This window comes from Hyperolius riggenbachi, chromosome 10 (assembly GCF_040937935.1).
Source record: "Hyperolius riggenbachi isolate aHypRig1 chromosome 10, aHypRig1.pri, whole genome shotgun sequence".
Taxonomy (NCBI): domain Eukaryota; kingdom Metazoa; phylum Chordata; class Amphibia; order Anura; family Hyperoliidae; genus Hyperolius; species Hyperolius riggenbachi.
Window position 1 is genome coordinate 82,107,528 of NC_090655.1, and position 27,230 is coordinate 82,134,757.

General features: G+C 45.3%; 1 protein-coding gene across 1 annotated transcript in view; it reads right to left on the reverse strand.

The window, feature by feature from the left end:
* Nucleotides 1-23,844, reverse strand: part of REEP3 (receptor accessory protein 3) — a 196,985-nt gene extending 173,141 nt beyond the window's left edge. Inside the window, exon 1 of the mRNA XM_068255117.1 lies at nt 23,621-23,844. Within this exon, the coding sequence (XP_068111218.1) occupies nt 23,621-23,652 (32 nt within the window). The 5' untranslated portion in view covers nt 23,653-23,844. The remainder of the gene's footprint in view (nt 1-23,620) is intronic.
* Nucleotides 23,845-27,230: the final 3,386 nt, after the last annotated feature.

Consider the following 27,230-nt stretch of genomic DNA (forward strand, 5'->3'; position numbering starts at 1 on the left):
GGCTTATCCTGCTCCTGCACAAATTCCCATCAATGTTAAACACTATTCCCCCTCCAGGCCGTCATGGATGGTGGGGAATGAAATAATTTGGCTTCCAGCGATTGCTGGAGGCCGAATTATAGTGTTTTATAAGTAACTTCAGCTGGAGTGACTCACTGCTGCGCCCAAGTCTCCTGCGCTGGAATGAAAGTGTTCGTCTGTGTCACCTCTGCCCCCTGTACCTGCTTATGGACGGTGTAATGGTTAAGGGCTCTCACAGGAGACCGGGGTTCGAATCTTGGCTCTGCCTGTTCAGTAAGCCAGCACCTATTCAGTAGGAGAACTTAGGCAAGTCTCCCTAACACGGCTACTGCCTATGGAGCGCGCCCTAGTGGCTGCTGCTCTGGCGCTTTGAGTCCGCCAGGAGAAAAGCGCGATATAAATGTTATTTGTCTTGTCTTTGTCTTATACTTTTCTCAAAAACAAGTCCAATGTAAAAAATGTTTGACTTGTTCCCACAGAAATCACAGAATCCATGCGGTTTGTATCGGTGGGTCGTTCGTAAGTCGGGGACTACCTGTATTCAGTTCTAAGGGTCCGGCTTCATGCTGCAAACCAGCGGTAGCGGTGTGATGTGATCGTATGATTGTTCAGCCTTCTGGGATTTCCGCGTTAATATGCGGTAGTCCCCCTTCTGGCTGAAAGCCAAACAGGAAGTGAGGCTCATTAGGGTAACGCCCCGCAATGAATATGTCCCAGTGTGAAAGGGGCCTAAAGGGAAAGCAAACTAACTAAAATATGTGTCCTAGGAATCCTCTTTGTGAGAAAAGGCATCCAGAGGAGCTTATGTTTCCAAAGGGAGTTCCTCGGTTAATTTACACTTTTCAATGTACCTGAAGTGAGGAACACTTCTGTAAATAATGGTTATGGGTGAGTTCTCCTCACAAAATCAATCCAACACATACCCATTGTTCCATTGTTTGCACGTCTTAAACGGATTCAAGTAAATGACCAAACTGTTTACAAAACTGAGCTTGCCAAAGCTGCTGAAGCACTTCTCAAGGTGCGTACCACACCTATGATGGATGTCGGCCCATCGGCGATCTGGATCCGATCTCTTTGGGCGACATTGCTGGGCTGCACAGATGCGAGTCAGCTGTATAACTGGCAACACGCTGTGTTGCTATGCAGCGGGATGATGAGCGGCACGTGAGTGATGTCACATGACAGGCGGGGAGCAGCATGATGAAAGAAGTAGGCCGTCCCTGGGGGTGAGGTGATCGACCGGGTGGATCACTTATGGGTTGGGGATAGAGTGCCTCTGTACACACGCCTGATTATCGGCTGCCTCAGTCAACTTTGATCAAGCATGTGTAGAAAAGCTTTAAACTTTCTGTCACCTTCTAATCAGAGATGGTCAATGAGATGCTAATCGTTTTAAATTGATGCACGCAGTGTACAGTTGCCCCCTAGTATAAAAAACGGTAGCGCTTACGTCCCAACAGTAATTGTGCTCATGTTTGCACCTTAATTGTATAGAATCAGAAAAATTGTCATATGAAGGTAATGTAATTTGCAGGATTTGGAAAGATGGCTACCAGGAGGCCTATGACCGGACTATTTAAAGGAATTTTAAGCAAAGAGCGGGCATTGTGTGCATCTGACTACATTATCACATGTGTTTCACAAATGTGGCTTGTATGGGAGGATCCAGGGCTGTGGAGCCAGAGTTGAGGAGTCGGAGTAATTTTGGGTACCTGGAGTCAGAGGTTTCAATAAACTGAGTCTTCGGATGATATTTTAATCAAATCAATAGGCTTTGTAAAAATTAGACTAGGAGTCGAAGTCAAGGAGTCAGAGCAATTTTGGGTACCTGGAGTCTGAGTTGGTGGTTTCATAAACTAAGGAGTCGGATGATTTTTGTACCGACTCCACAGCCCGGGGAGGATTGCGATAAAAAAAAAAAAAAAATTAAAAGGACGCTCCTCAAGAAAGTCCACACAAAGTCTCCACTGAACTTTTGCCAAAAACCACCAAGACTCTGAGTCCAAATTGAAAGAGAGTTATAGTCAGAGAAGACCAAACTATGGGGCCTCAAATTCCAAAAAGTATATGGTACAATGCCAATACCTCTCACCATCCAAAGAACGCTATGCCTAGGGTTAAGCATGGAGAAGGTGGCATGGAAGGCCCTTTTTACACTATTTGCACTTTTTCCGGCAATATACATAAAGTATAAACATTAGTACTCTCGCCCTGCAGCGCTGAGTCCCTGGGAACTATCTGCACAGAGTTTGTATATTGTTACCGTGTCTGTGTGGGTTTCCTCTGCGCACTCCGTTTTCCTCCCACATCTCAAAAACAATTTCTATCTCATCATGTCACCTCGGTATTCCCTTAATTATTAATCGAAGGAAAAAAAACCTGCAGTTGAAAATAAGCCCAATGAAAGAAGAGGTCAGGCATACACAATTGTGTAAAGACGAACGTCCATCGCCATAATGCCACATTTACAACCTTAGCAGCTGTCACCCTCCGCAGACACGTCACAACGGCCACATATAGAAGCATACTTATAGTGGAGCGTGCCAAGCTAAAGATGGAACAGAGTTATACATTTCAATAGAGAGGTTTGCAGTGACAACTGACCGCCAGACAAACAGGTATTATATTTCTGAAATGGCAGAAAAACAATAGACTCCATTCCTGGTTGCCTCCCAGGAGAGTCAGGGCTTCGGAGATGGGATAAAATATACTGTACATTAATGCAGCAAATAAACGTGTGGCTGAGCAGGTTACGGCTTGCCACATTCCACATCCCAGAACAGAAATAAACATTACATAACCCACGTGCCTCCAGCCGGAGAAAGGTTTAGACAAACTTGAGTGACAAAAGAAAACAAGTCACTACAAAAAGTAAAAAAGGGACTGAATTACTAAACCCTGAAAGAGGACACATTCTTGGCTTCCAGCACCATGGATTTCTGCCCATAAAGGTACACCAGGTGCCTAGTTTAGGCACCGGCGATTGGCTGTGATATAGATACATACCAGTCATCAACTATACAGCGCACTGCTGCTAATACTGCACACTGGTGATTGGCTTTGCCATAACCAGGGAATTGCATAGCTGGTGCCCAGCTACTATATAGCCAAGTGCCAGCTATCATTACGACACACCGCTAGATGAAGAGGTTAAGTGTTAGGCATAGTATGCATAGGTGTAGGAAGGTTAGGATTAGGAGAATGTTAGTTACAAGTGCCTGATGGTACAATATCAGTAACTGAATATTACCAAAAGGGTTAGTCAGCATCACCCAGCATAAGCAGTGATTGTGTAAATGTAGCTTATCAGAAAGTAACACAAACCCCAAACATAATGCTCACATACTAAATGATATACCGTATTTTTTGCACCATAAGGCACAACTGCCCATAAGACACACCTAATTTTAAACGTGAAAAACAGAATTCTGAACCAGGTGCATTTTCAGGGTGCAGGGGTGTTTTCTGCAGTGTTGGGGCCAGCGTCAGGTCTCCACCCAAGCTGTTTTAGACTCCAGGTCTACACCCTAAGCTGCCAGGTCTCGCTCCCAAGCTGTCTCCAGTGCCAGGACTTCCCCTCCAAGCTATTTCCCCCAAACAACACCATCCCAACAAGTTAACAGTGATCGCACTGTGGGCCCTGCAGAATGTGGCAGCAACAGAGCGCTCACTTGTCTGGGACGCACTACATCCTGTCTGTGACTTCTCCATCTTCACTGGCGACTGTTCCATGACCCAACAACATGTACGGGAGTACACACATGGCCCAATCACTGAACGTTGATGCAGAGAGGGGTCACAGACAGGAAGGAGCACATTGGCTAGACAGGTGAGTGCACTTTGCAGCAGCTATACTCTTCAGGGCCGTGGCACTTTGGGGGGGTGCCTACTGTATAGTCGGCCCATTGGACGCACAGAAATGTTCCGTCCCCCTCTTTGAAGGAGAAAAAGTGCATCTTATGCAGCGAAAAATAGGGCAGGTTTAGTTTGCCAATTTAGGGGTAGAGGATTCTTCCTCTGCTTCCTTCCTCATAACACAAGACAAATGGTTAAAAATGTTATGACAAAAAGCAGACCTAAATTCTATTTTTGGTGCTCCACATGTACCCCAATCATGATCTTGGCTAAGTTTGGAAAACATGTGGGAGTGTACCATTTCCTATAAGTTCGCAGGTCTTACCACTGTCCCAGCAGGTAAGAGGCAAAGATGTTTGGCTAAGAGAACATTCAGAAGTTAAGCTTGCAACGCACAAATGTGGCACTCAAGTGACAATTCCTATACCTCTGAACTGCATCACTCAGAACACAGCTAGCAGAGAACAATATGATCTACATTCCATCAGATGTTTGACATCTATAAAGTATCAAGTGAGCATGGCAGCAATAACAAACAATCGATATCAGTCAGAATTCAGCCAACTCAAAGAAAAAGATCAAAGCAAAAAACACCTATAGGTAATACATAAAGGACACCTGAAGTGAGTGGTATATGGAGCCTGCCATATTTATTTCCTTTTAAACAATGCAAATTACCTGGCTGTCCTGCTGATCCTCTGCCTCTAATACTTTTGGTCATGGACCCTGAACAAGCATGCAGATCAGATGTTTCTGATTGAAGTCTGACTGGATTAGGCACATGCTTGTTTCAGGCAGGGCTGTGGAGTCAGTACAAAAATCTTCCAACTCCGACTCCTCTGTTTATGAAACCACCGACTCCAACTCCGGGTACCCAAAATAGCTCCGACTCCTTAGTCTAATCCTTACCAGGGCTGTGGATTTTGTACAAAATCATCCGACTCAGACTCCCGACTCCTCAGTTTGTGAAATCACTGACTACAACTCAGGGTACCCAAAATTGCTCCGATTCCGACTCCTCGACTCCAACTCCACAGCCCTGGTTTCAGGTGTGTGATCCAGACACTACTGATGCCAAAAAGATCAGCAGGAGGCCAGGTAACTGGTGTTCTTTAAAAGGAAATAAATATGGCAGCTTCCAGATCTCTCGTCCTAATATAGCAGCCAGTTGTGATATTGCATAGAATACAGAAGCCATACTTTTCATTTTTCTATCTGCTGTGTACTATTTCATATGTGTATGTATGTTAAGAGACCAGTCTGGCAGCTGGCTTTGGGGGTATAATTGTCACCTGGCTAAAGGAAGCTGATAATGTGATGGTCTGTATGGCAAGTACCAGGGCTGTGGAGTCGGTACAAAAATCTTCCAACTCCTCAGATTATGAAACCACGACTCCGACTCCAACTCCGGGTACCCAAAACGGCTCTGACTCCTCGACTCCGACTCCTTAGTCTAATACTTAACAGGGCTGTGGATTTTGTACAAAAATCAGACGACTCCGACTCCTCAGTTTATGAAATCAACGACTCCGACTCCAACTACGACTCTGGGTGCCCAAAATTGCCCCGACTCCGACTCCTCGACTCAGACTCAGACTCCACAGCCCTGGCAAGTACATTTGCATTCTGCTTCCCAGGGCTGTGGAGTCGGTCCAAAAATCCACCGACTCCGACTCCTCTAATTTGCATATTACAATTTTGTTGATTAAAAGTATGTAACATGAAATTCGTCTCTTAACTGCCAACGCTTAGGAATTTTACAAGACAACTGAAGTGAGAAGGATATGTAGACTACTATATTTATTCCCTTTAGACTAAAACTAGTCCTTGGTAAGAGTACTTGTAAAAGGTACAGACCAGAACAAAGAACATCTATCAGGCCCTAGGCAATGTAAGTGTGGGTACATGTAAGAATGATGTGCAGGTACTCTGCAGGGGAATGAGGAGATTGTAAACAGACAACACCTCTGTGTTCAATGTGCACAGCATTCTCAGTGGATTCCCTGCAGCTCTGTGGGGAGTGCATATGTAGAGTATAGTACTACTGTGTAACAAAGTAAACCTGAGACAGATGAAATTAAAGTTTTATACATAACTGGGGCTTCCTCCAGCCGCCTTCAGGATAATCAGTCCTTGGTTGTCCTCCACCACCAACTGCATCTTCTGCTATGAGTCCAGGTACTTGAGCCAGTCTGGCGTAGTGCGCATGCACACACTCCGCCGCCAGGAGCATACTACACCTGTGCAGCACTATTGCGCAGGTGCAGAATGTTCCTGGCTGTGGGAGCGGCATGCGGCCGGACTGCGCTGACTGGCTGAATTACCAGGACTCATAGCAGAAGATCCGGGTGGTGGAGGACAGCGAGGGACTGATTAGCCTGAAGGAGGCTGGAGGAAGCCCCAGGTATGTATAAACCTTTACTTTTCATCCGTCTCAGTTACCCTTTAACTTGTAGTCACCAAACCAAATTTTAATAACATATCAAATTATTTGATTTCATCAGCAAAGGGAGTGCATACATTTGCATAAATCAGCATCAATGCGGAATTATTTCCATCTCGTTGACCACCTCTATTAGTGACACAGCTACACATCAGGCTTTATTCTTACAGCATAGGTGTTATTTAGTATATATATATAAGAGATTCCTGTGTACACATCATATATACAGTCACAATCAGATATGTATATCTGACCTTAAAAATACGAGGACTGCTTTATTGAAGCAGCACAAGTAACTCATTTTGATTGGTTTATTTAATTTTTGTGGACAAAGCGCAGCTATTACTGTATATATACACATTATTTTTAATGACTTATCTGGGAAATAGAACATTTTATCATATTTTCTATTTTAATTACAGTTACAAATTCATTAGGAGTCGGTGCATTTTTTCCCGACTCCGACTCCAGGCACCCAAAATTGCCCGACTCCACGACTCTGACTCCACAGCCCTGCTGCTTCCTCTGGACACTAAAGCCTGCTAAGAAGCCGCCATTTGTGGTCTGGACAGTTGAAAGCTAAAACAGGAACCTTTGGAATTTGCATATCATAGCAAGCAAGGATGTCCTGTCACACCTGAGGAAATTGGATTATTACTGGATCTGGACATTTGAGTGGCCCCAGGCCACAAATCTTGCTATAAAACATCAGCTAGGAAGAGTTAGAGTTGTAGTTCACTGGAGATAGCAAAGACGCTAGAACTGCCCTGGTCCAACCAGCCGCAACGTTCAGATCTTTATGCTGGTAACGTTTTATTCCAGTTTTTATTTTTGAGCAAACTGTCTTGTTGTATGTCTTTGTAATTTTGTTTAATGTTTTTGTAAATCTTTTGTATATATTACTTTCTGCACTGTTTCACTTGTTTTCTGGAATATTAAATATTTATTTAATAAGCTTGACTTTTGATGTACTAGCAAAAACTCATAGCCTGGGAAGAGACTGCAGTGTAACTTACGTTAGACGTTCAGTGCCCGATTGTGCCTTGCTGTGTGATTGTATTGTGTGTGTGTGGCGTTCCCGTATTTGGCCTAAAGCACAAAGCTGACCCAAATACGAAAACACTGGACTGAGTGCAGGCCCCTCGACAGCAGAGTGGGAATTGTTGGGAGTGTCTAGCAGCAGCTAGTGGTGGCAGTGAGATGTTTTTTTTTAGGGGTGACAGCCTTGTGTTAGCTTGAATAAGGCTGCTTCCCCTTGCGATCTGGGCAAACCACCAGTCGGGAACCGTTTCTGCAGGTGTGCCGTGGGGCCGGTTCCTGACATCTCTCACTTCAGATGTCCTATAAGTGCCAACCTCTATTAAAGCGGACCTGAACTCAGAACTTCCTCTCTGCTCTAAAAGATATACAACAGCATAACTTTTAAAGAAAACATTTTTTTTGTTACTGCCGATACAAGTGCTGCAATACTTCCTGCTTTTATGGAAGCAGACATATTGTTAACATCCTGTGCTTTCAAATTAGCCTCTCTACTGTGGCAGTCAGCTGACACAGTTGGGGGATCAAATTACAACATGTGATTAGTCTCAGATGAAGAGGAATTAGACAGGCTAAACCAGGCATGGGCAAACTTGGCCCTCCAGCTGTTAAGGAACTACAAGTCCCACAATGCATTGCAGGAGTCTGACAGCCACAGTCATGACTCAAAGGCAAAAGCATTGTGGGACTTGTAGTTCCGTAACAGCTGGAGGGCCGAGTTTGCCCATGCCTGGGCTAAACTCTATAAATACATACAGGGTGCATGTCTCTATGTTTTCCTTATGGCCTGTGCAAGAGTTCGGGTCCACTTTAAACAAAAGGACTAGTGCTCCTAGTGCACTATGTAAAGGATAAAAAGCATAAAATCATAACTGGACATTAAAATAAAACAACATTATGTACTACAGGATAACACAATATAGTACAAAAACATAAAAGTATGACATAGCAATGTAATTCAAAATATTATAACTTCCTATAAAATACCATAGTAAACAAAATACACATTAGTAAAGGTCTCTTGTAACAATGTTACATTCATTGAAATACTTGAAAAGTTGAAGGGGGTCACTATAAGAAAAAAACATTGCTACGTTGTTAAAGAAATTAGCATTCTCCTCACACCTGACTCTGCCACCAAGTGTGTGAGGGAACAGCTGGGTTCTATTCACAGTGTAAAAGGAGAAATTGGCATCGGTTATCTGACACTGACCGAGGTAACAGGTTTGACAGGGTCACATATGGAGTCACACATATCATGTGCACAAGGCACTGCATGCAGTCTTCCAGTTACTGTACAAGAGCCCATTCACACCTTTGTGTTTTATGGCCAGGATCTAGGTTCACATTCTGACACCCGTAACACATGAAGGTATCTTTACCATTGTTTTCAATGAAAACTAGATAAAATAGGCTTCTCATATACTGCAACTTGCAAAACGATTCGAATTTGCAATTTTCACTTCATGCTAGCAACACAAACAATTCCCAAGAGTCGGTACAGGGAACTGTAATGTGCAGCATGTTTCCCACAAGGGGAAGGACCCTACAGTTCCACCTTAAAGAGGATCTGTACTAAGAAAAAATGCCCCTGGGGGGTACTCCCTTCAGGAGGGGGAAGCCTCTGGATCCTATCAAGGCTTCCCCCGTCCTCCTGTGTCCCATGGTGGTCTCGCTGCAGCCCCCTGAACAGCGGGCATATAAAAATATTTACCTTGCAGGCGCAGTAGCAGTTCTCAGCTCCGAAATAGGCGGAAATAGCCGATACCAGTTGGGCCTGCTCTACTGCGCAGGCGCAAGTCTCCTGAGCAGTAGAGTGGACCCGACTGAGATCGGCTATTTCCGCCTATTTCCGAGCCGAGAGCCGCAACAGCACCCCCGCTGGAACTGGGAAAGGTAAATATTGCACAGCCTGACAAATTGTCGGCTGTACATTCAGTGGGCTACAACGAAACCACCGTGGGACGGAGGAGGATGGGGAAGCCTCGATAGGATCCAGAGGCTTCCCCCTCCCGAGGTGTGTACCCCCAGGGGTGTTTTTTCTTAGTACAGAGTCTCTTTAAAAATGAACCTTTATTGCGTATTCATTAAAATCAAAATTTATCCAACATTTAACAATTTTGACTAAATACTAGAGAGGTGTACGTGAGAAACACAATGCACCGCCTACCCAAGGGTTGATAGTTGTCTAGTGTCACACATAAACTCAAGAGATTTGTTTAGTTGCAAACGACGAATCCCAAAGCCATCACTTGGCCTGCTGGGTTGCAGTCCAAGAGGAAATGTCTGGTCCAACAGGCAAAAAAAAGACTATTTGTGCAGGTGCTACACAGACACAGCTAAACCCAACATGTGTCACTCAAAAATAGAGCTTCGTTAGAGGAATAAAGTGCAATGTGCTATAAACCAAATAAATCACCCACCATTGAAAAACTATAAAGCCTCTGAGATATACATGTAGCCCAAGTCAGATCGCAAGACTTTTTTTTTTTAATATCACATACAAAAAAAAAATGAAATAATATTGAAATGGCGTGTAAAAAAATCGCGTCAAAATCAGATGTGGTGTAAAAGAGCCATCAAGTGCATTACATTCAAATATAAAATGCACATAATGCAAACTGCATGCCAAAGCAAGCATTCAGTGTTCTCCCCAGGCTCTTTAAACCGGGTGCTCCACCCGGCTTATTTTGGTGAGCACCCGGCTGTCGTCAGCTTGCCTCCTCATCCTCTAATGCTGCAAGTAGAGTTGCACCAGCCCTGCATTCCCACATTGTGCACCACCCGGCTACTTTTTCATGCCACCTGGCTGGAAAAAAATTCTGGAGAGAACACTGAAGCATTCATTATTGCAGCTGGAGTGGTGTGAACAGGGTGTGAAGCTACTGTAAGTACACAAGCTGAACGAGTGTCACTTGTTAGGATCATGCTCATTCCTTCGGATCATTCACGGACGGTGTACAGAAAGGCACGGGATCCGGGGAGCAAGTTGAGAAGGGGGATCAATGGGATTGTGTGATGAAACGCGGAAAAGCCGCTGTCTCTCAAGGCGAGGCGGCTGTTTCCGCGTCCAGCATGGCGTCACAACGCGGAAAAAACGCCGCATGCCGCTTAGGCAGAGCGGCGGAATCCGCATTGGAGGCGGCTCCCGCACTCAGTTCACTGGATACATTGCAAGACAGTACTGGTGTGGCTGGGACTGATAGTCCACCAAGATTCAGACTTACACGCGCGCGAGCACAGAGGCAGAGTTTAAATAGCTGTTAGAAGGGAGTCGGCTGACCAGCTGGGTCAGCTGACAAATTCCACTGCTCCCATTGGACCAGCAATTAGGGAGGTCCTGGAAAGGTCCTAGAGTATATATACTGCTGGTTGTTCACTTGCTCTTTGTCTGGCGTGCGATCACACACGTGGGAGCACCCAGATCCGTAGTTAGATCCGCAAGTGTGCCGGGACCAGCTGGAGCTGTAATCCTACACTTAGCTAGATTCTGTTGATAGCTAAAGTACTAGTTTGATTGTGATTATCTGTTATGACTTTTGCCTGCCTTGACTACCCTTCTGAACTCTGATCTTGTACCTCGTTATTTCTGATACTCTGTTGCCGAACCCCGGCTCGCTCCTAGACTCTGTTTCTGCCTCCTGATTTTGTACCCCGATATATCTGATACCCCGTTGCCGAACCCTGCCTGTACTTTGACTCTGCCTTTGTCTGCTGATCTTGTACTTTATCTGTCTGTGTGTTTACGACCTGGCTTGTCCGACCTCGAGAACCGACCTTACCGTTAGAGGCGGTTCCTCGCTCTGTTAGCGATCCTTCCTCCTGAGGGTCACTTTCAGATATACCTTCCTACTGTCAGTCTGACTCCTCCCGTCTTGGAGAGCTCAGGTCTGCGGAAGGAATCTGTGCAGTACTCCTTGCTGCATTGAGGCCTTGTCCTCTAAGTGTTACAGTTACACCAAACACTACACTCTACTCAGGTGAACAGAGGTTAGGTTGTATATCGGATTATCGGTGAGACTGCAGATCACTTATAATCTGGTATATATCTGTATTTCCGGTGATACTGCAGATCACCGGTAATCAGATACTCTCTGCGCCCACCGATCGTTACAGAACGCCAGACCAAATACAAAATGGACGCAAACACTGATTGTCTGGGTGTACTTGCCACTTCGGTGGACAACATCAATCAAGTACTGGGCACCCACATGACTCTTATTGATGCCCTATCAGGGTCTGTACAAATCCTCCAGACATCAGTGGATCATGTGCGATCCTCTCCTAGCTCTGACATACGTATGATGCCTGTACCTGAAAGCTTTTCCGGCCACAGATCTGACTTCCGGAATTTTAGGAGTAGAGTATTGTCCTATTTTGAGTTGAGACCCCAATCTTCGGGTACTGAGACCCAGAGGGTCACGTTTATAAAGACTTTGTTGTCCGGCGACTCCCAGTCTTGGGCATATAGCCTGCCCGCCGGAGACAAAGCTCTTACCTCTGTAGAGGAATTCTTTAACGCTATGGCAGTAATTTACGACGATTCGGACCTTGCTTCGACTTCTGAGCGGAAGCTCAAGCTTTTGCGTCAAGGCGAAGGTCCGGTCGAAGATTACGCGGCCGAGTTTAGGAGGTGGTCAGTTACGGCCAGGTGGGACACTTATGCCCTATTAGATCGTTTCTTGTCAGGGTTGTCCGATGAGGTCTCTGATTTGATGTTAAGCCAGCCCGAGCCTAGAACAGTCGATGAGGCCATCTCAGCGGCCATCCGAATCGACCGCAGACTGCGCTACCAAAAACAGACCAGGGGTAGTTCCCGTGTCAGAGGGGTATCTTACACTACGGTCCCAGTGACTCCACCTCCTACTATTGCACCTTCTCCCGTCTTGCCTCCATCCGAGCCAATACAGATTGCTCGGTCAAAATTGACCCAGGTAGAGCGAAGACGGAGAATGACCGAACAGCTGTGTCTGTACTGTGCTGAAGGGGGACATATAATACAAAACTGCCCTAACAAGCCGGGAAGATGCTACCGTTTAGGAGTGGTAGGGGGTAGCACCCTAGGTGCCCGGCTCATACCCTTAAACGAAAAACGTTTGCTCCTTCCCTGTATGATTACATGGGGGGACAAATCTGAAGCCACAGAAGCCTTTGTTGATTCAGGCTCCGCGGCTAACTTTATGAGTTCAGAGTTTGCAGAAAAGTTGGGCATTCCGCTCACCTCAGTAAAACCACCTATCCAGGTTACTGCTGTGGACGACTCCCCGCTGCAAAGGGACCGTCCGCTGTCTCAGACACCAGAGGTGGAAGTCACTATTGGGGTTCTGCATAATGAAAGTCTAAGTTTCTTTGTATTACACATGACCACCTCCACAATTGTTTTAGGAATGCCCTGGCTGCAGCTCCATTCGCCACAGATTAATTGGGCTACAGGACAATTAACTAGTTGGTCAGACTTCTGTTCCCAACAGTGTCTAGGGAAGGTGACTTTAGGTCAGACCAAGTTGCATGTGGAGGGGGTTCCCGAGCAATACTCCGAGTTCTCGGATGTATTCTGTCCCAAGGCTGCTGACAAGTTACCTCCTCATCGCCCTTTCGATTGCCCCATCGATCTCCGTGCCGGTTGTATGCCCCCTAGGGGTCACTTGTATAATTTGTCTGGACCAGAGAAAATAGCGATGCAGGAGTACATTCGTGACAATTTAGCCAAAGCTTTCATTCGCCCCTCCCGGTCGCCTGCAGGGGCCGGTTTCTTTTTTGTTAAGAAAAAAGACGGAGGGCTGCGACCATGCATCGACTACCGTGGCCTGAATAAAATCACGGTGAAGAATCGTTATCCGTTACCATTGATAGACGATTTATTTACGCAAGTCACGAACGCTAAGATCTTTTCAAAATTAGATCTGAGGGGTGCATACAACCTGGTCCGCATTAGAAAGGGTGATGAATGGAAGACGGCCTTCAACACTCCCGACGGGCATTACGAGTACTTAGTGATGCCCTTCGGGTTGTGCAATGCGCCAGCCGTCTTTCAAGAATTAATCAACGAGGTATTCAGGGAGGTGTTGGGTAGATTTGTACTAGTATACCTTGACGATATACTAATCTATTCCAACAACCTCCCCGAGCACAGGGTCCACGTTAAATTTGTGTTGGACAAATTGAGGCAAAATATGCTGTATGCCAAGGTGGAGAAATGTATTTTCGAGGTGACCACTGTCACATTTTTAGGGTATGTGATCTCCACCTCAGGCCTGTCAATGGATCCTGCCAAGGTCACAGCTGTCCTGGAATGGCCACAGCCAGTGGGGTTGAAGCCCCTGCAAAGATTTTTAGGTTTTGCGAATTACTATAGGAGGTTCATAAAGGGATACTCCACGATAATTGCCCCTCTTACCAGTCTCACAAAAAAGTGGGCAGATACCAACCACTGGTCTCCTGAGGCTGTGGCAGCTTTTTCTCACTTGAAAAAATTGTTTTGCTCTGCACCCATATTGAGACACGTAGACACCTCTTACCCATTCATTGTGGAGGTTGATGCCTCAGAAGTTGGAGTAGGGGCTGTGCTGTCTCAACGCTCTGGGCTGCAGGGGAGGTTGCACCCGTGTGCCTATTTCTCTCGGAGGTTTTCACCGGCAGAGAAAAACTACGACATAGGCAACCGGGAACTTCTGGCCATTAAATTGGCATTTGAAGAATGGCGCCACTGGTTAGAAGGAGCAGAACACACGATCACGGTGTATACTGATCACAAGAATCTGGAATACATCGAGGGGGCTAAGAGACTAAGTCCCCGACAGGCCCGTTGGTCGTTATTTTTTACGAGGTTCAGATTTATTATCACATACACTCCAGGCAGCAAAAACATCAAGGCAGATGCCCTGTCCAGATGTTTCGAATTAGAGACAGCACAGCCCCCCGCTCCTGAGTCCATCATCCCGCAGAGGCTGGTGTTAGCAGCCACAGAGACCTGGGAGGATTGGACAAAGGTTTTGGGTCCCTTTCAGCAGGATGTCCCTGAGGGGAAACCGGAGGGGGTCTTGTTTATCCCACTGTTTTTTCGTCTACAGGTCTTACAAATGTTTCACGCCCATAAGAGTGCTGGTCACCCTGGTGCTGCCAGAACGCAGGATCTGATTGCCAGGTGTGCTTGGTGGCCTTCTATGGCAACAGACTGCAAGGAATATGTCAGGGAATGTGCGGTATGTGCCAAAAGTAAACCCTCCCGGCAGGCACCTGTCGGTACCTTACAGCCTTTGCCCGCCCCGAGTGAACCATGGACCCACTTGTCCATGGATTTTGTGGGTGAGCTCCCCAGGTCTGAAGGCATGTCGGTCATTTGGGTGGTAGTCGACCGCTTCAGCAAAATGGCCCATTTCGTGCCTTTGAAAGGACTCCCCTCGGCCCAAGAATTGGCTGACCTATTCATCGTCCACATTTTCCGGCTGCACGGCATTCCGGAGAACATTGTGTCCGATCGGGGAGTCCAATTTATCTCTAAATTCTGGAGGGCATTCTGCCACCAAATGGGCATGAAGCTGTCTTTCTCGTCAGGCTACCACCCACAGACGAATGGGCAGACTGAACGAATTAATCAGTCTTTAGAACAGTTTTTAAGATGTTACGTTGCGGAGGCACAGAATGACTGGGTGAAGTTTCTGGCTTTTGCAGAATTTGCGCAGAATAATTTAAAGAGTTCTTCTTCTGGTTTTTCCCCGTTCCAGATTGTGACAGGGAGGTCGCCCAAGTTCTCCCCTTTGCCAGTTGCCTCTTCTCCATTCCCAGCACTGGAGGATTGGCAGAGGTCACTCAGGGACAATTGGGGAATTGTTAGAGATAATTTGCAGAAAGCGTTCCAAAGTCAAAAGGGTCAAGCGGACAAGAGACGTTCCATGGAATGGAAGTTTCAGCCAGGGGATTTAGTCTGGGTGTCCACACGTCACTTGACCCTGAAGCAGCCTTCTGCCAAACTGGGCCCCAGGTTTGTGGGTCCGTTTTCTGTGACCAAAAAGATCAACAACGTCACTTATACCGTTGATCTCCCCGCCAGCATGCGTGGGGTGAGATCATTTCACGTATCCCTGCTCAAACCAGCAGTCCATGTGGGCCCTACTCCTCCTCCTCCTCCTGTCCTGGTGGATAGTCATCCTGAGTTCGAAGTAGAGAAAATTTTGGACTCTTGCATTGTCCAGAACTCGGTACAGTATCTGGTACACTGGAAGGGATATGGCATTGAGGAGAGACAGTGGGTACCGGGGACTCGTATGCATGCGGATGAGTTAAGGAAAGAGTTTCATGCCTTACACCCCGAGAAGCCTGGTAGGAGTTGTCCGGAGTCCACTCCTCGGGGGGGGGGGGTACTGTGATGAAACGCGGAAAAGCCGCCGTCTCTCAAGGCGAGGCGGCTGTTTCCGCGTCCAGCATGGCGTCACAACGCGGAAAAAACGCCGCATGCCGCTTAGGCAGAGCGGCGGAATCCGCATTGGAGGCGGCTCCCGCACTCAGTTCACTGGATACATTGCAAGACAGTACTGGTGTGGCTGGGACTGATAGTCCACCAAGATTCAGACTTACACGCGCGCGAGCACAGAGGCAGAGTTTAAATAGCTGTTAGAAGGGAGTCGGCTGACCAGCTGGGTCAGCTGACAAATTCCACTGCTCCCATTGGACCAGCAATTAGGGAGGTCCTGGAAAGGTCCTAGAGTATATATACTGCTGGTTGTTCACTTGCTCTTTGTCTGGCGTGCGATCACACACGTGGGAGCACCCAGATCCGTAGTTAGATCCGCAAGTGTGCCGGGACCAGCTGGAGCTGTAATCCTACACTTAGCTAGATTCTGTTGATAGCTAAAGTACTAGTTTGATTGTGATTATCTGTTATGACTTTTGCCTGTACCTCGTTATTTCTGATACTCTGTTGCCGAACCCCGGCTCGCTCCTAGACTCTGTTTCTGCCTCCTGATTTTGTACCCCGATATATCTGATACCCCGTTGCCGAACCCTGCCTGTACTTTGACTCTGCCTTTGTCTGCTGATCTTGTACTTTATCTGTCTGTGTGTTTACGACCTGGCTTGTCCGACCTCGAGAACCGACCTTACCGTTAGAGGCGGTTCCTCGCTCTGTTAGCGATCCTTCCTCCTGAGGGTCACTTTCAGATATACCTTCCTACTGTCAGTCTGACTCCTCCCGTCTTGGAGAGCTCAGGTCTGCGGAAGGAATCTGTGCAGTACTCCTTGCTGCATTGAGGCCTTGTCCTCTAAGTGTTACAGTTACACCAAACACTACACTCTACTCAGGTGAACAGAGGTTAGGTTGTATATCGGATTATCGGTGAGACTGCAGATCACTTATAATCTGGTATATATCTGTATTTCCGGTGATACTGCAGATCACCGGTAATCAGATACTCTCTGCGCCCACCGATCGTTACAGATTGGGCTTCATTTGGCTATCGCTAAAGATTCGCAATACCAGATATCTATGCAGCATTGCGGGACGCGCACACACACTAGATTCTTGGCCAAAACAGTCCTGGACAGCCGCTTCAATAGATGTATACATCGGCCAACTTGACAGCCAATCGACCCTCCGATTCGATTATTATAATGGGAAGAAAAAAAAAATAAAAAAATCGGTATTGTCAAGAACATATTCAATGAAAGATGCAACCAATTTTGGCCTAAAAAAATCACTTCAAAAATTGGAATCACGTGTAAAATCATATCAAAATCAGAAATCAGAATTGCATGCCGTGTAAAAGTGCCCTAAAGGAGTAAAAACCACCATTCACGAAAATTATACGCTTAAGCAAAATAAATAAATAAATAGATAAATTAAAAAAAAAAAAAAAAAAAAAATCTTCAAACCTGACCATTCAGCATACAGGGGAAACATAGCCAGCCAACAAAGAAACCTCCCATGTGATTAAATGGATAACACAAATCGCCTTGATTCCATTAACAGATAATCAGTTTTAATCCCCATTTCCTGATCCAAAAATGACCATCATGCTACTTATGCTTCAGAATTCCCGGAATTCCTGCTGAAATCTTATGGGAATCGGTGTGCAGTGTGAGCAGGCAATAGATTCCGCTTTTCTTTGATCAGATAGAACCAGAGAAGGATCTAATCTAGGGTCTCTGCTCTAAAAGCCCAATCTACACGATACGATTCTTTGTATGATTAGATTACGATTCTATTTACGATTCGATTAAATCCAACATTTCCGATTGGGATTCGATTCAGTTCGATTTGCAATTGCAAAACATTGGCAAATCGAATTGCATCGAATCGAATCCCGATCAGTCATGTCGGATTTAATCGAATCGTAAATAGAATCGTAAAAATCGTACAAAGAATCGTATCGTGTAGATTGGGCTTAAAAGATACGCAACAGCATAATAACCTTTAAAGGAAAACATTTCTTTGTTACAGCTGATACAAATCCTACAATTACTCTGCAGTGTTTCTACTTTCATGGAAGCAGACATATTGTTAACATCCAGTGCACAAATGTGCTTATCTGCACTGGCTGTCAGGTGACACGGGAGAGTTGAGATTAGACACAAATGAGGGGGAATTGGACAGGACAAACTCTCTACACATACAGGCTGCATTTCTCTCGGTTTTTCTTCTGTCCTCTTCAAGAGTACAGGTCCACATTAACCACCTGGCGGTCTATTAAAAACCGCCAGGGGGCAGCGCAGCAGGTTTTTTTTTTTTTAAATCATGTAGCGAGCCTAGGGCTCGCTACATGATAGCCGCTGTGAAGCGGCATCCCCCCACCCGCTTCGATTAGGAAATCCCGTTCAAACAACGGGATTTCCTGGAGGGCTTCCCCATCACCATGGCGACGGGCGGGATGACGTCACCGGGAGTCCCGACCCACCCCTCAGCGCTGCCTGGCGCTGATAGGCCAGGCTGTGCAAGGGGTCGGCGCGGCGGATCGGCGGCGATCGGCGTGCACACGCAGCTAGCAAAGTGTTCGGTAAGCCTATGCACAACTCCCCACACAAGTCGTCAATTTGCAGGTATTTTTAGAACTAAGGTGTCCTTTAACAGCACTGCCCACTTCTGAGGCACAAGTTACAAAAAAACAGTGAGACTCCAGGTCAATAAAATAAAGCGGGTCTTTAAAAACGGACAACAGACATCCAAAAAAAGTCCATGGACATGAACATGTGCAAAAATATTAGGATAAAGCTAGTCAAGTGTATACAGTGTAAAAGCATCTACAGGGTATCACCCATCTATTAATAAGCTAACTACTAGCACCATGTAAACTATTCAGCTGTACTATATCATCACTACTTCACCAGCTGTCAACTTCAAAGCAAGATGTCAAGCTAGGAGTGTTACTGAACATGCTCCAAACACCTGATTTATGAACTTCAGAACTTCAGAATGACAAGTTTAGGGAACCGTGAGACAAAGAAAGTTGTAAACAAGGCTGTTCGTTCTGGAAGTCTTGTGTAATCTTATACTGCCTGTGTCTGTAAATATATGATATGATGGGTGTAAGCCCATAGCGAGATCAGGGAAGATAACACATATGACCAGAAATTATGTACGGCACAAGTCACAAGCGGTTTCTCAGAGCTATATAAAACAACAATGTCCCAGCCTCTGGGCTTCATAATATTGACACTATGTTAACACGAGGAGCTAATAACAGTGCTGAGAGCACAACTGTAAAGGAAATCCTGCTTCAACATCCTGCTAACAGCTGGTTGCTATAGGCAACCACACATCAATATGTAAAACCGTGACCAAGAATTGAACTTCATCTCAATCAGTAGCTGATACCCCCTATCCCATGATAAATCTTTTCCTTTTCTCAAACGGATCATCGGGGGCTCTGTATGGTTAATATTGTGGTGAAACCCCTACAACAGTGTGATGTCAGGACCATGGTCCTTACAGTTTACTGTCTGTGAACCTCATTGCATTGTGGGAAATAACAGCGGTTTACAACTGCCAAAAAAGCAAGCAGCGTCTCCTTCCACTGACATTACCTGCCAGCAGTAAAAAGGTCACCATCTGATAAATGTTAGAATGTAAATCAGAGAGGGGAAAGATTTTACAATGGGCAAACACTGACTAAATCACTTATACACAATTATTGTAAAAATGAAGCACTTTTTTTATTACATTATTTTCACTGGAGCTCCTCTTTAAAGTAAAAAAAAAAAAAAAAAAAAAAAAAAAAAAAAAAAAAACCACCTAGGGAGAGGGAAGGCTCTGGATCATATTGAACCTTCCCTGTCCCCTCGTTCCAGAGCAGTCACCCCCTTTTGAGCTATTCGACCAACTGGTCAAATACAGCTCCATGAGCTCTCGGGAGAGTTTGGGAGCCCTCAGTGCTCACGGAGAGTGGAGCTGTCCGTCTTCGGGAGCACTCGGGAACACAAGTGCTCCAAAAGCCTTACAAGGACTTTGAGAAGGCAATTTGGAATAGGGACGACGCGGTGGGGGGTGGAATTATGCAGGAACTGATGATGAGACTGCCAAGATAATAATCCGATACGAACATTTGTATAGCGCTTTTCTCCTGTCGGACTCAAAGCGCTCAAGAGCTGCAGCCACTGGGACGCGCTCAAGAGGCCACCCTGCAGTGTTAGGGAGTCTTGCCTTGAACTGAAGATGAAGCTGCAGTCCAGGCCACAAAGAGTTAATCTCATCAGCACAGAGAGTAAAGTGGGCATGGTCAGGTGATCAGCTCTGTGTTTACAGAAAAACACTGGCTGAAGCTTTCTCTTAGCTCCTTCCCAAGTGCTTTATGTCGGTAATGACAAGATTTGGGGAGAAGACTTTGGATGGCTCACAGGGAGCTCGTTTTTCCAGACTCAGTCAATAAACATAACAATTAATAAGAAAAAAAATGCAGTGCAAAAATTCATATATCATACAATATGCCTTAAAAAAAACAGCCTAGAGAAGGACATTAACTTAAAGAGACACTGAAGCGGAAAAAAAAAAATATGATATAGTGAATTGGTTGTGTACTATGAATAATTACTAGAAGATTAGCAGCAAAGAAAATATTCTCATACTTTTATTTTCAGGTATATAGTGTTTTTTCTAACATTGCATCATTCTATAATATGTGCAGATTACACAACACTCAGCATTCAAAATGAGTCTTTCAGAGCAGTCTGTGAAGTAATGACCTCTCCTCTAGCAGAGGAAAAGTAAATAGTCCAGGAACAGTTGAGATAATAAAAGTCAGATAATAGCCCTCTCCACGACTAACATACTTTGCATGCGAATCGACCTAACGATCCATCGAAATCCAAATCGGACATGTTGGAAATAAACGAATCGACGGGAATAGACGGGAAAATTTATTTCTTAGCTGTGCTACACATACAAATCATAATATCATCATTTTTTTTTCGCTTCAGTGTCTCTTTAACATGATGACGTCCATGGTTTCTGGCCTCTCCTACCAATTAATCAGCTAACAGTAATCATCCATTTCCTTTTCCTGGTCAGGACAAGATGGACTTTGAGACGCTACATGGCACAATTTCATTTCAGTACAGAGTATCAAAAATATTCCTTGCAAACCACACAGCTCTTACTTCAACTTTGTGCTTAATTCTTTTCCTGTATGCCCTCTAACAGTAGCCTGACCGCCATTCTTTTAAGGGCCCTCTGCCATAGAGATGGTCAATGAGATACAGGTTCTTTGAACTGTTGAGTTTGATTGGCCCATGCATCATCAGCTCTACTCCCCTCAACTGTAAATTCCATCTTTAAGCAATACTTTAACTCTAAAGCTTGGCGGTAGTGTAGCTCGTAATCGAAATTACGAGTACAACTTTCTGGCAGCAGGATAGGGGGGTTAACTTACCCATGTCGCCGCTTATAGTCGATGGGTTTCACTCGTGTACCATGTCCCTCCCATGCTTCCTCACGGTATGCATGTTGCCAATATTTTATTTGGAAAATAAGGTGTATTTCTTCTGTTTTGTGTATATATATATATATATATATATATATATATATATATATATATATATATATATATATATATATATATATATATATATATATATATATATATACATACACACATATACACTATATCAATTATTGCAAGCCCTCATTTGCAAAAATAACAGTAAAATACCTTGTTAAAAAAATCTGAGTCCCTAAGGTAATTATTTATATATTTTATTTAAAGAGGGAAGAAAGTTAATAACTGATGGGGGATTTAATTTATTATGTATTTTAAATAAATTAATTCTTATCCACTAGATGCCCCCACACCTTGTCCGGTGTACCGTGAACAATACAAAGGAAACAATGTGTATGTGTGTTTTTACTTTTATTGTATGAATGGCTACAGGCCACATCATTCCTAACAGGCATTTTGATCAGCTTTGGGAACACATGTTGCCATTCACCAATCAGTGCTCGACGGGACAGGGACATGTGTGATCATACGCTGCGCACGATAATAAGGAAGTACGCATATATACGCCCCTGGAGATGAAGTGAAGTTTTCAGGGGCGTATATATGCGATATAATGGAAGGCAAGTGGTTAAGCAAGGGCCCTACCACACTTCAAGAGCATAACCCTTACGCCTCTTGTTCATGATTAGAGTCTACTCTAATAAGAACTGGTGTCTCCCAATAGTTACCTGGATTTCTCACCAGGCATCATCAGATGTTCAATCAGAGTTTAGCGAAATCTGATCAAGTAGGAATTTTAATATCACCACTTAGATAACCACAACCTTCCCTAACCAATGTTCAATCGATATTTTTGGCCAAAAATAAATTAGTCAAGGACAATTTGTAAAAGAGTTTTATTATTTGTTGCAATGCTTTAATCGAATCAACTGTCTAAACTAGTAAAAACAACTAGCAGTGTAAAACTTCTTCATTCCGATCACATATAAATACCCAGTCTCTAAGGGCTCGTTTCCACTGTTGCGGTGCGGAATCGCCTGGATTCCAACGCTGCTAAAATAGCATGCGGATGCGCTTCCCCATGCGTTTTTTGCCGCGAATTCGCATAGGTGAGGGTATATGCGATTTTAACCATGTCACTGCCTGTGTGAATTTACATCGTACCTATGCAAATTCGCGGCAAAAAACGCATGGGGAAAACGCATGCGATTTCCCTATTAAATACATTGCATGCGATTCGCATGCATTCCACTCTCAGGCGAAATCGTTGGCTCTTTTGTGCGTTTTTTCACCGCTGAAAAAAAACGCACATCACCAACGCAACAGTGGAAACAGGCCCATCCACTTGCATACCATGTGCGAATCCGCATGCGTTGGACGCATGCGGATTCGCGATAGTGGAAACGAGCCCTAAAGCCCTGTACACCCCCTATAGGAAACAAGGCCAAGGCAGTGAGAACCTAGCAGGAGTACAGGTGTCTCACAAATCTGTAAGCTACAGCATCAAAAGACAGATAGACAGGAGCATTGCGCTTGTGCCTACCCTGCCTATCAGAAGACTCTCCATCATGGCTCCAATCGTCCCTCCCCCCACTTCATTGAACTTTACTCGCTGCTTAGCAATAGCCAAGCGACAAGCCTGTACAGCACTTGTTTTCCACAGTCTTACCCTAACAATGTAGCTCACTATGGGAGACACTTATTGTACATTTGGCAGCACTGGTATACGTATAGCTTATGCGCTTACTTCAGTCAGCATACATTTTGTAGATTTTCAAAGTTTTAGTTTAAAAAGTTACTTGGGGGTTATAGCTGCTCCACTTGTCTTGCCAATTGCAAATGATGGTTGGTGATAGGAAACCAAGGGCCTGCCACTTATGTGAATTAGTGAGTTCTACAGACACACAGATAAAAGCCAATTACACTAGGCCACCTCTGTGAGTTGTACAGTACAATTATCCTGATGGGCAGGCCCCCACCTTCCATACAGCCCTGCTCACTCATCTCATCATCATCTAATGCCTCTAATGACTGGACCAGAAATAACCTTTATGTAACATTCCATCTCCACACTACAACATAGCTAAAGGAGTAAACACATCCCTGCCTGTACTGGACCTCTGACTATGAGCATAGGGAGAACTGTGTACTGTATATACACCTATATATGTACACCTTGGTATTGGAAGCCTGATACACGTACAGACAGATCTGTGAATGGATTCCATCTACACACATACACACAGCTGGATTGTTATTTGTAAACACAGGTGAGGTTAACCCTTCACCACCCCAGCAGCTGGCAGCTACAGCACAGAGATCAGTGAGGACAACTTACACCACGGCCTTTGAGATGATCCACGACACCATGTTGCTGGCTGGCAGAGGTGCCCTCCTGGCACGCCGGATCCCGCGGTGTCCTGGCCCGGGGAAGGGTCACTGGTGATGATGATGATGCTGTCGCTGGTAGGTATGCCCGGTCCCGGGGAACTATCATACGTCACCGCCCCACTCGCCAATTCTCCGGCTTAAAAAAAAAAAAAGAGAGAGGATAAAAAAAAAACTGGCGAAAGGCGAAACCCCGCCCCTCTGCGCCCTTCCGAGATCGTCGATTGGCTCGGGGCGGGGTTCCTGGCAGCGCAGTATAGGGAGGGAAGGGGGCGGGGCGTGTGCGGACTGTCAGCCAGGAGAGCTGTGCGGTGTGTCTGCGGACAGGTGTCTGCCTGCTGCCCCGCCGTGACGTCACGCTGCACCCCATGTGTCAACAGGACCGCATGTTATGGAGTGTATGGAGAGGTGTGCTCTAAAGCTGTCCTCAAAAGTGACCTAAAAGCAAGTCTCATGCTTGGACTAGAGATGTCCCTTGAGAGATAAACTTTAAATCTGTATCTTATGCTAAGTACACATGAGATTTTCTGGCAGATTTAATAGATGGATTATTTTTATCATATCCGATCTGATTTCAGATCAATTTCCAACTGTTTTATCGGAAATCAGATCGGACATGTTGGAAATAATCGATCTGACAATAAATCTGCCAGAAAATCTCAGTGTGTGTACCTAGCATTATTTTTTTCATGTTGAATCCAAACGCCAATTAGTCTAATGCTGGGTACACACGTTGTGTTCCCGCATCGAATGCGCCGCTCGATTCCCAGCGATTCGATTATTCCTGAGCATTTCCAAGCGCTTTTCGATGATTTTTAGGTCGAATGCCATGTAAAGTATGGAAAATCGACCTAAAGATCCATCGACCGGCGAATCGGACATGTCGGAAATAAACGAATCGACGGGAATCGATCGGCGCATGGACGGGAATCGAGTGCGGGAACGCAACCTGTGTACCCAGCATAATGCCTGGTACACGCGATACAGTTTCCCATCATATTGACAGTCAAATCTAATTTCCAATTGATTTTGTGATCGTTTTTCTAATCACCTCTATACAAAATCGATTAGAAAAGCGATCGTAAATCAGATCGGACCTGTCGTAAATGATCGATTCGACCGTCAATCTGACGGGAAATTACATCATGTGTACCAGGCATTAAAGTGTCCATACATCTAGTGATGATGGTCAGATTTGACCAAGAGACAAATCTCTCTCTGATGAATGATGAATCTGATCAGAGAGAGATATGTTGGTTGCTCATACTTCACAGGCCCATTCCCGATTGATTACAGCATGAAATCTTTCAGGAACTGGCCTTGTGACGCCACTTTTAGCCGCATCTTTCCCTCCAAATGTTTTATGTGCCCATGCATTTATACTTTAGCTGTCACGCCATCCCTGAGTGTCCACACTGTATTTCCACATTGGCACCCCTTGTGGCTGTGGGCATTACAGGTTAAAACGGATCCGAGATGAAAAACTATTAACAAGTAACTTGCCTATATATCTTATCTAAAGTTTAGATGGTTTACACAGCAAATCTAGCTGCAAATGGCTTTAATAGAATATGATTATGTCTTCCTGTGATACAATGACAGCAGCCATGTTGTTTGTGAACATTACACAGAGGCAGGCTTATCTGTATCTTGAGCACTCAGCCTGTAAGAAAAATCTAAACCCCCCCCCCTCCTCCTCCCCTCTGCCTCTGAAATCAATGGCTAGTAACACCTCCTCCTGCCCAGACTGAGCTCCCATGAGCCCTTGCTACTGCCAAGGCTCTTTGAAAACCTGTGGGCACGGCTTATTTAGTTTCTAGGGAATTAGAGTATTAAAACAAAAACAAAAAAGTATTTGACTTGAGGAATGCCCTATAAACAATTGGAAAGGAACACAATTATGCAATGAATAAAAGTTCACCTCGGATCCACTTTAAAGAGTAACTGTCAGGCTGCAGAAGCTAATTTAAACCTCTATTCTCCTGTGTTAAACAGTTTAGAAGGAAGCCAAAAAGGCATTAGTGAAGATAAAAATCTCTCTTACCTTTGATGTGTGCTTATCAGCAAAGCTGTTAGACCCAAGAGGACGCAAGCCGCATACTATACTGCAAAGCATTCTGGGGCCCTCCCCTCGGCTGCTAATGAGACGTTACAGTAGCTTGTAATCAGTCCAGCGCGTAGCACTGATAAATCTCCGGGCAGAGTACACTGCAGGAGTCAGCTATTGTTCCTAGCCACATGGCTAATTAATATTCACTGCACACTGTGTTATTCAGTACGAGCTTTTCTGTGATCAGGAAGCAGGCAGGACATGACGACACATTTGACAGAAAAACATGGAGCCTGCCATGAGCTGTCAGGAGCATCTATCTCTGCATATACTATATACAAATTCTGTGAAATCCAAACGTGGACAGTGAAATGCATATGTAATGTAAGTACAGCCAATCTTTAGCTACTGATATATGTGTTTATTTTCTCTGAGACCTTATACCTAACAGCTCCTCTTTAAAGGGACACTTCCAATAGCCCCCTGCAGCTGTCCGGTGCCCTCGCCGTCTCCCTCCGATCCTCCTGGCCCCACCGGCAGCCACTTCCTGTTTCGGTGACAGGAGCTGACAGGCTGGGGACGCGAGTGATTCTTGACGTTCCCATACACATTAGCACCCTCTATGCATTCCTGGCCACAATAGCGCCATCTATGCTGCTATAGCATATATAATATACCATATAGCAGCATAGAGGGTGCTAATGTGTCTGAGAACGTCAAGAATCACTCGCGTCCCCAGCCTGTCAGCTCCTGTCACCGAAACAGGAAGTGGCTGCCGGCGGGGCCAGGAGGATTGGAGGGAGACGGCGAGGGCACCGGACAGCTGCAGGGGGCTATTAGAAGCCCCAGGTGAGTAAAACTCATTTTTTTTGTTTGACTTAAGTGTCCCTTTAAGGGGTGAGTGTGTGTCATCTCACATATGCGCGCCCACATGCTATATGCGGAAGTCATGTGAGGCACCAATTTGGAAATACTGCGCGGACAATAGCAGTTGGCGTGACAGCTAAAGTACAATGGCGTAGCAATAGGGGGTGCAGAGGTAGCGACTCATTGGGGCCCTTGGGCTAGAGGGGCCCCGGAGGGCCCACCCTCAACTACAGTATTAGCTCTTTATTGGTCCTGTACTGATAATATTCCCTTCTATAGTTGTTTTGAATAGTAGTGATCATTAACACACAGTTTCCATCCCCTTCTTGCACCTCTGACACTGTGGTTGTCCTTGATTGGCTTTGGTGCGTGGTATCAATTGTTATCTATAGCATGCTTGGGGGGCCCCAACGCTACACTTGCACTGGGGCCCATGGCTTCTTAGCTATGCCACTGCTAAAGTATAAATGCGCAGGTACCAGAGGGGCATATCAAATATTTGGGAGGACAGCAGCCGGGGGTTTCCATCACGTTTGTGATCATCACACGCTGTTACCACCATGCACCCGATCGACCATGTCGGCCCCAGATTTCCCAGCATGTCTGATCCATACATTCGGCCATAAATCAGGAGAATCATCGA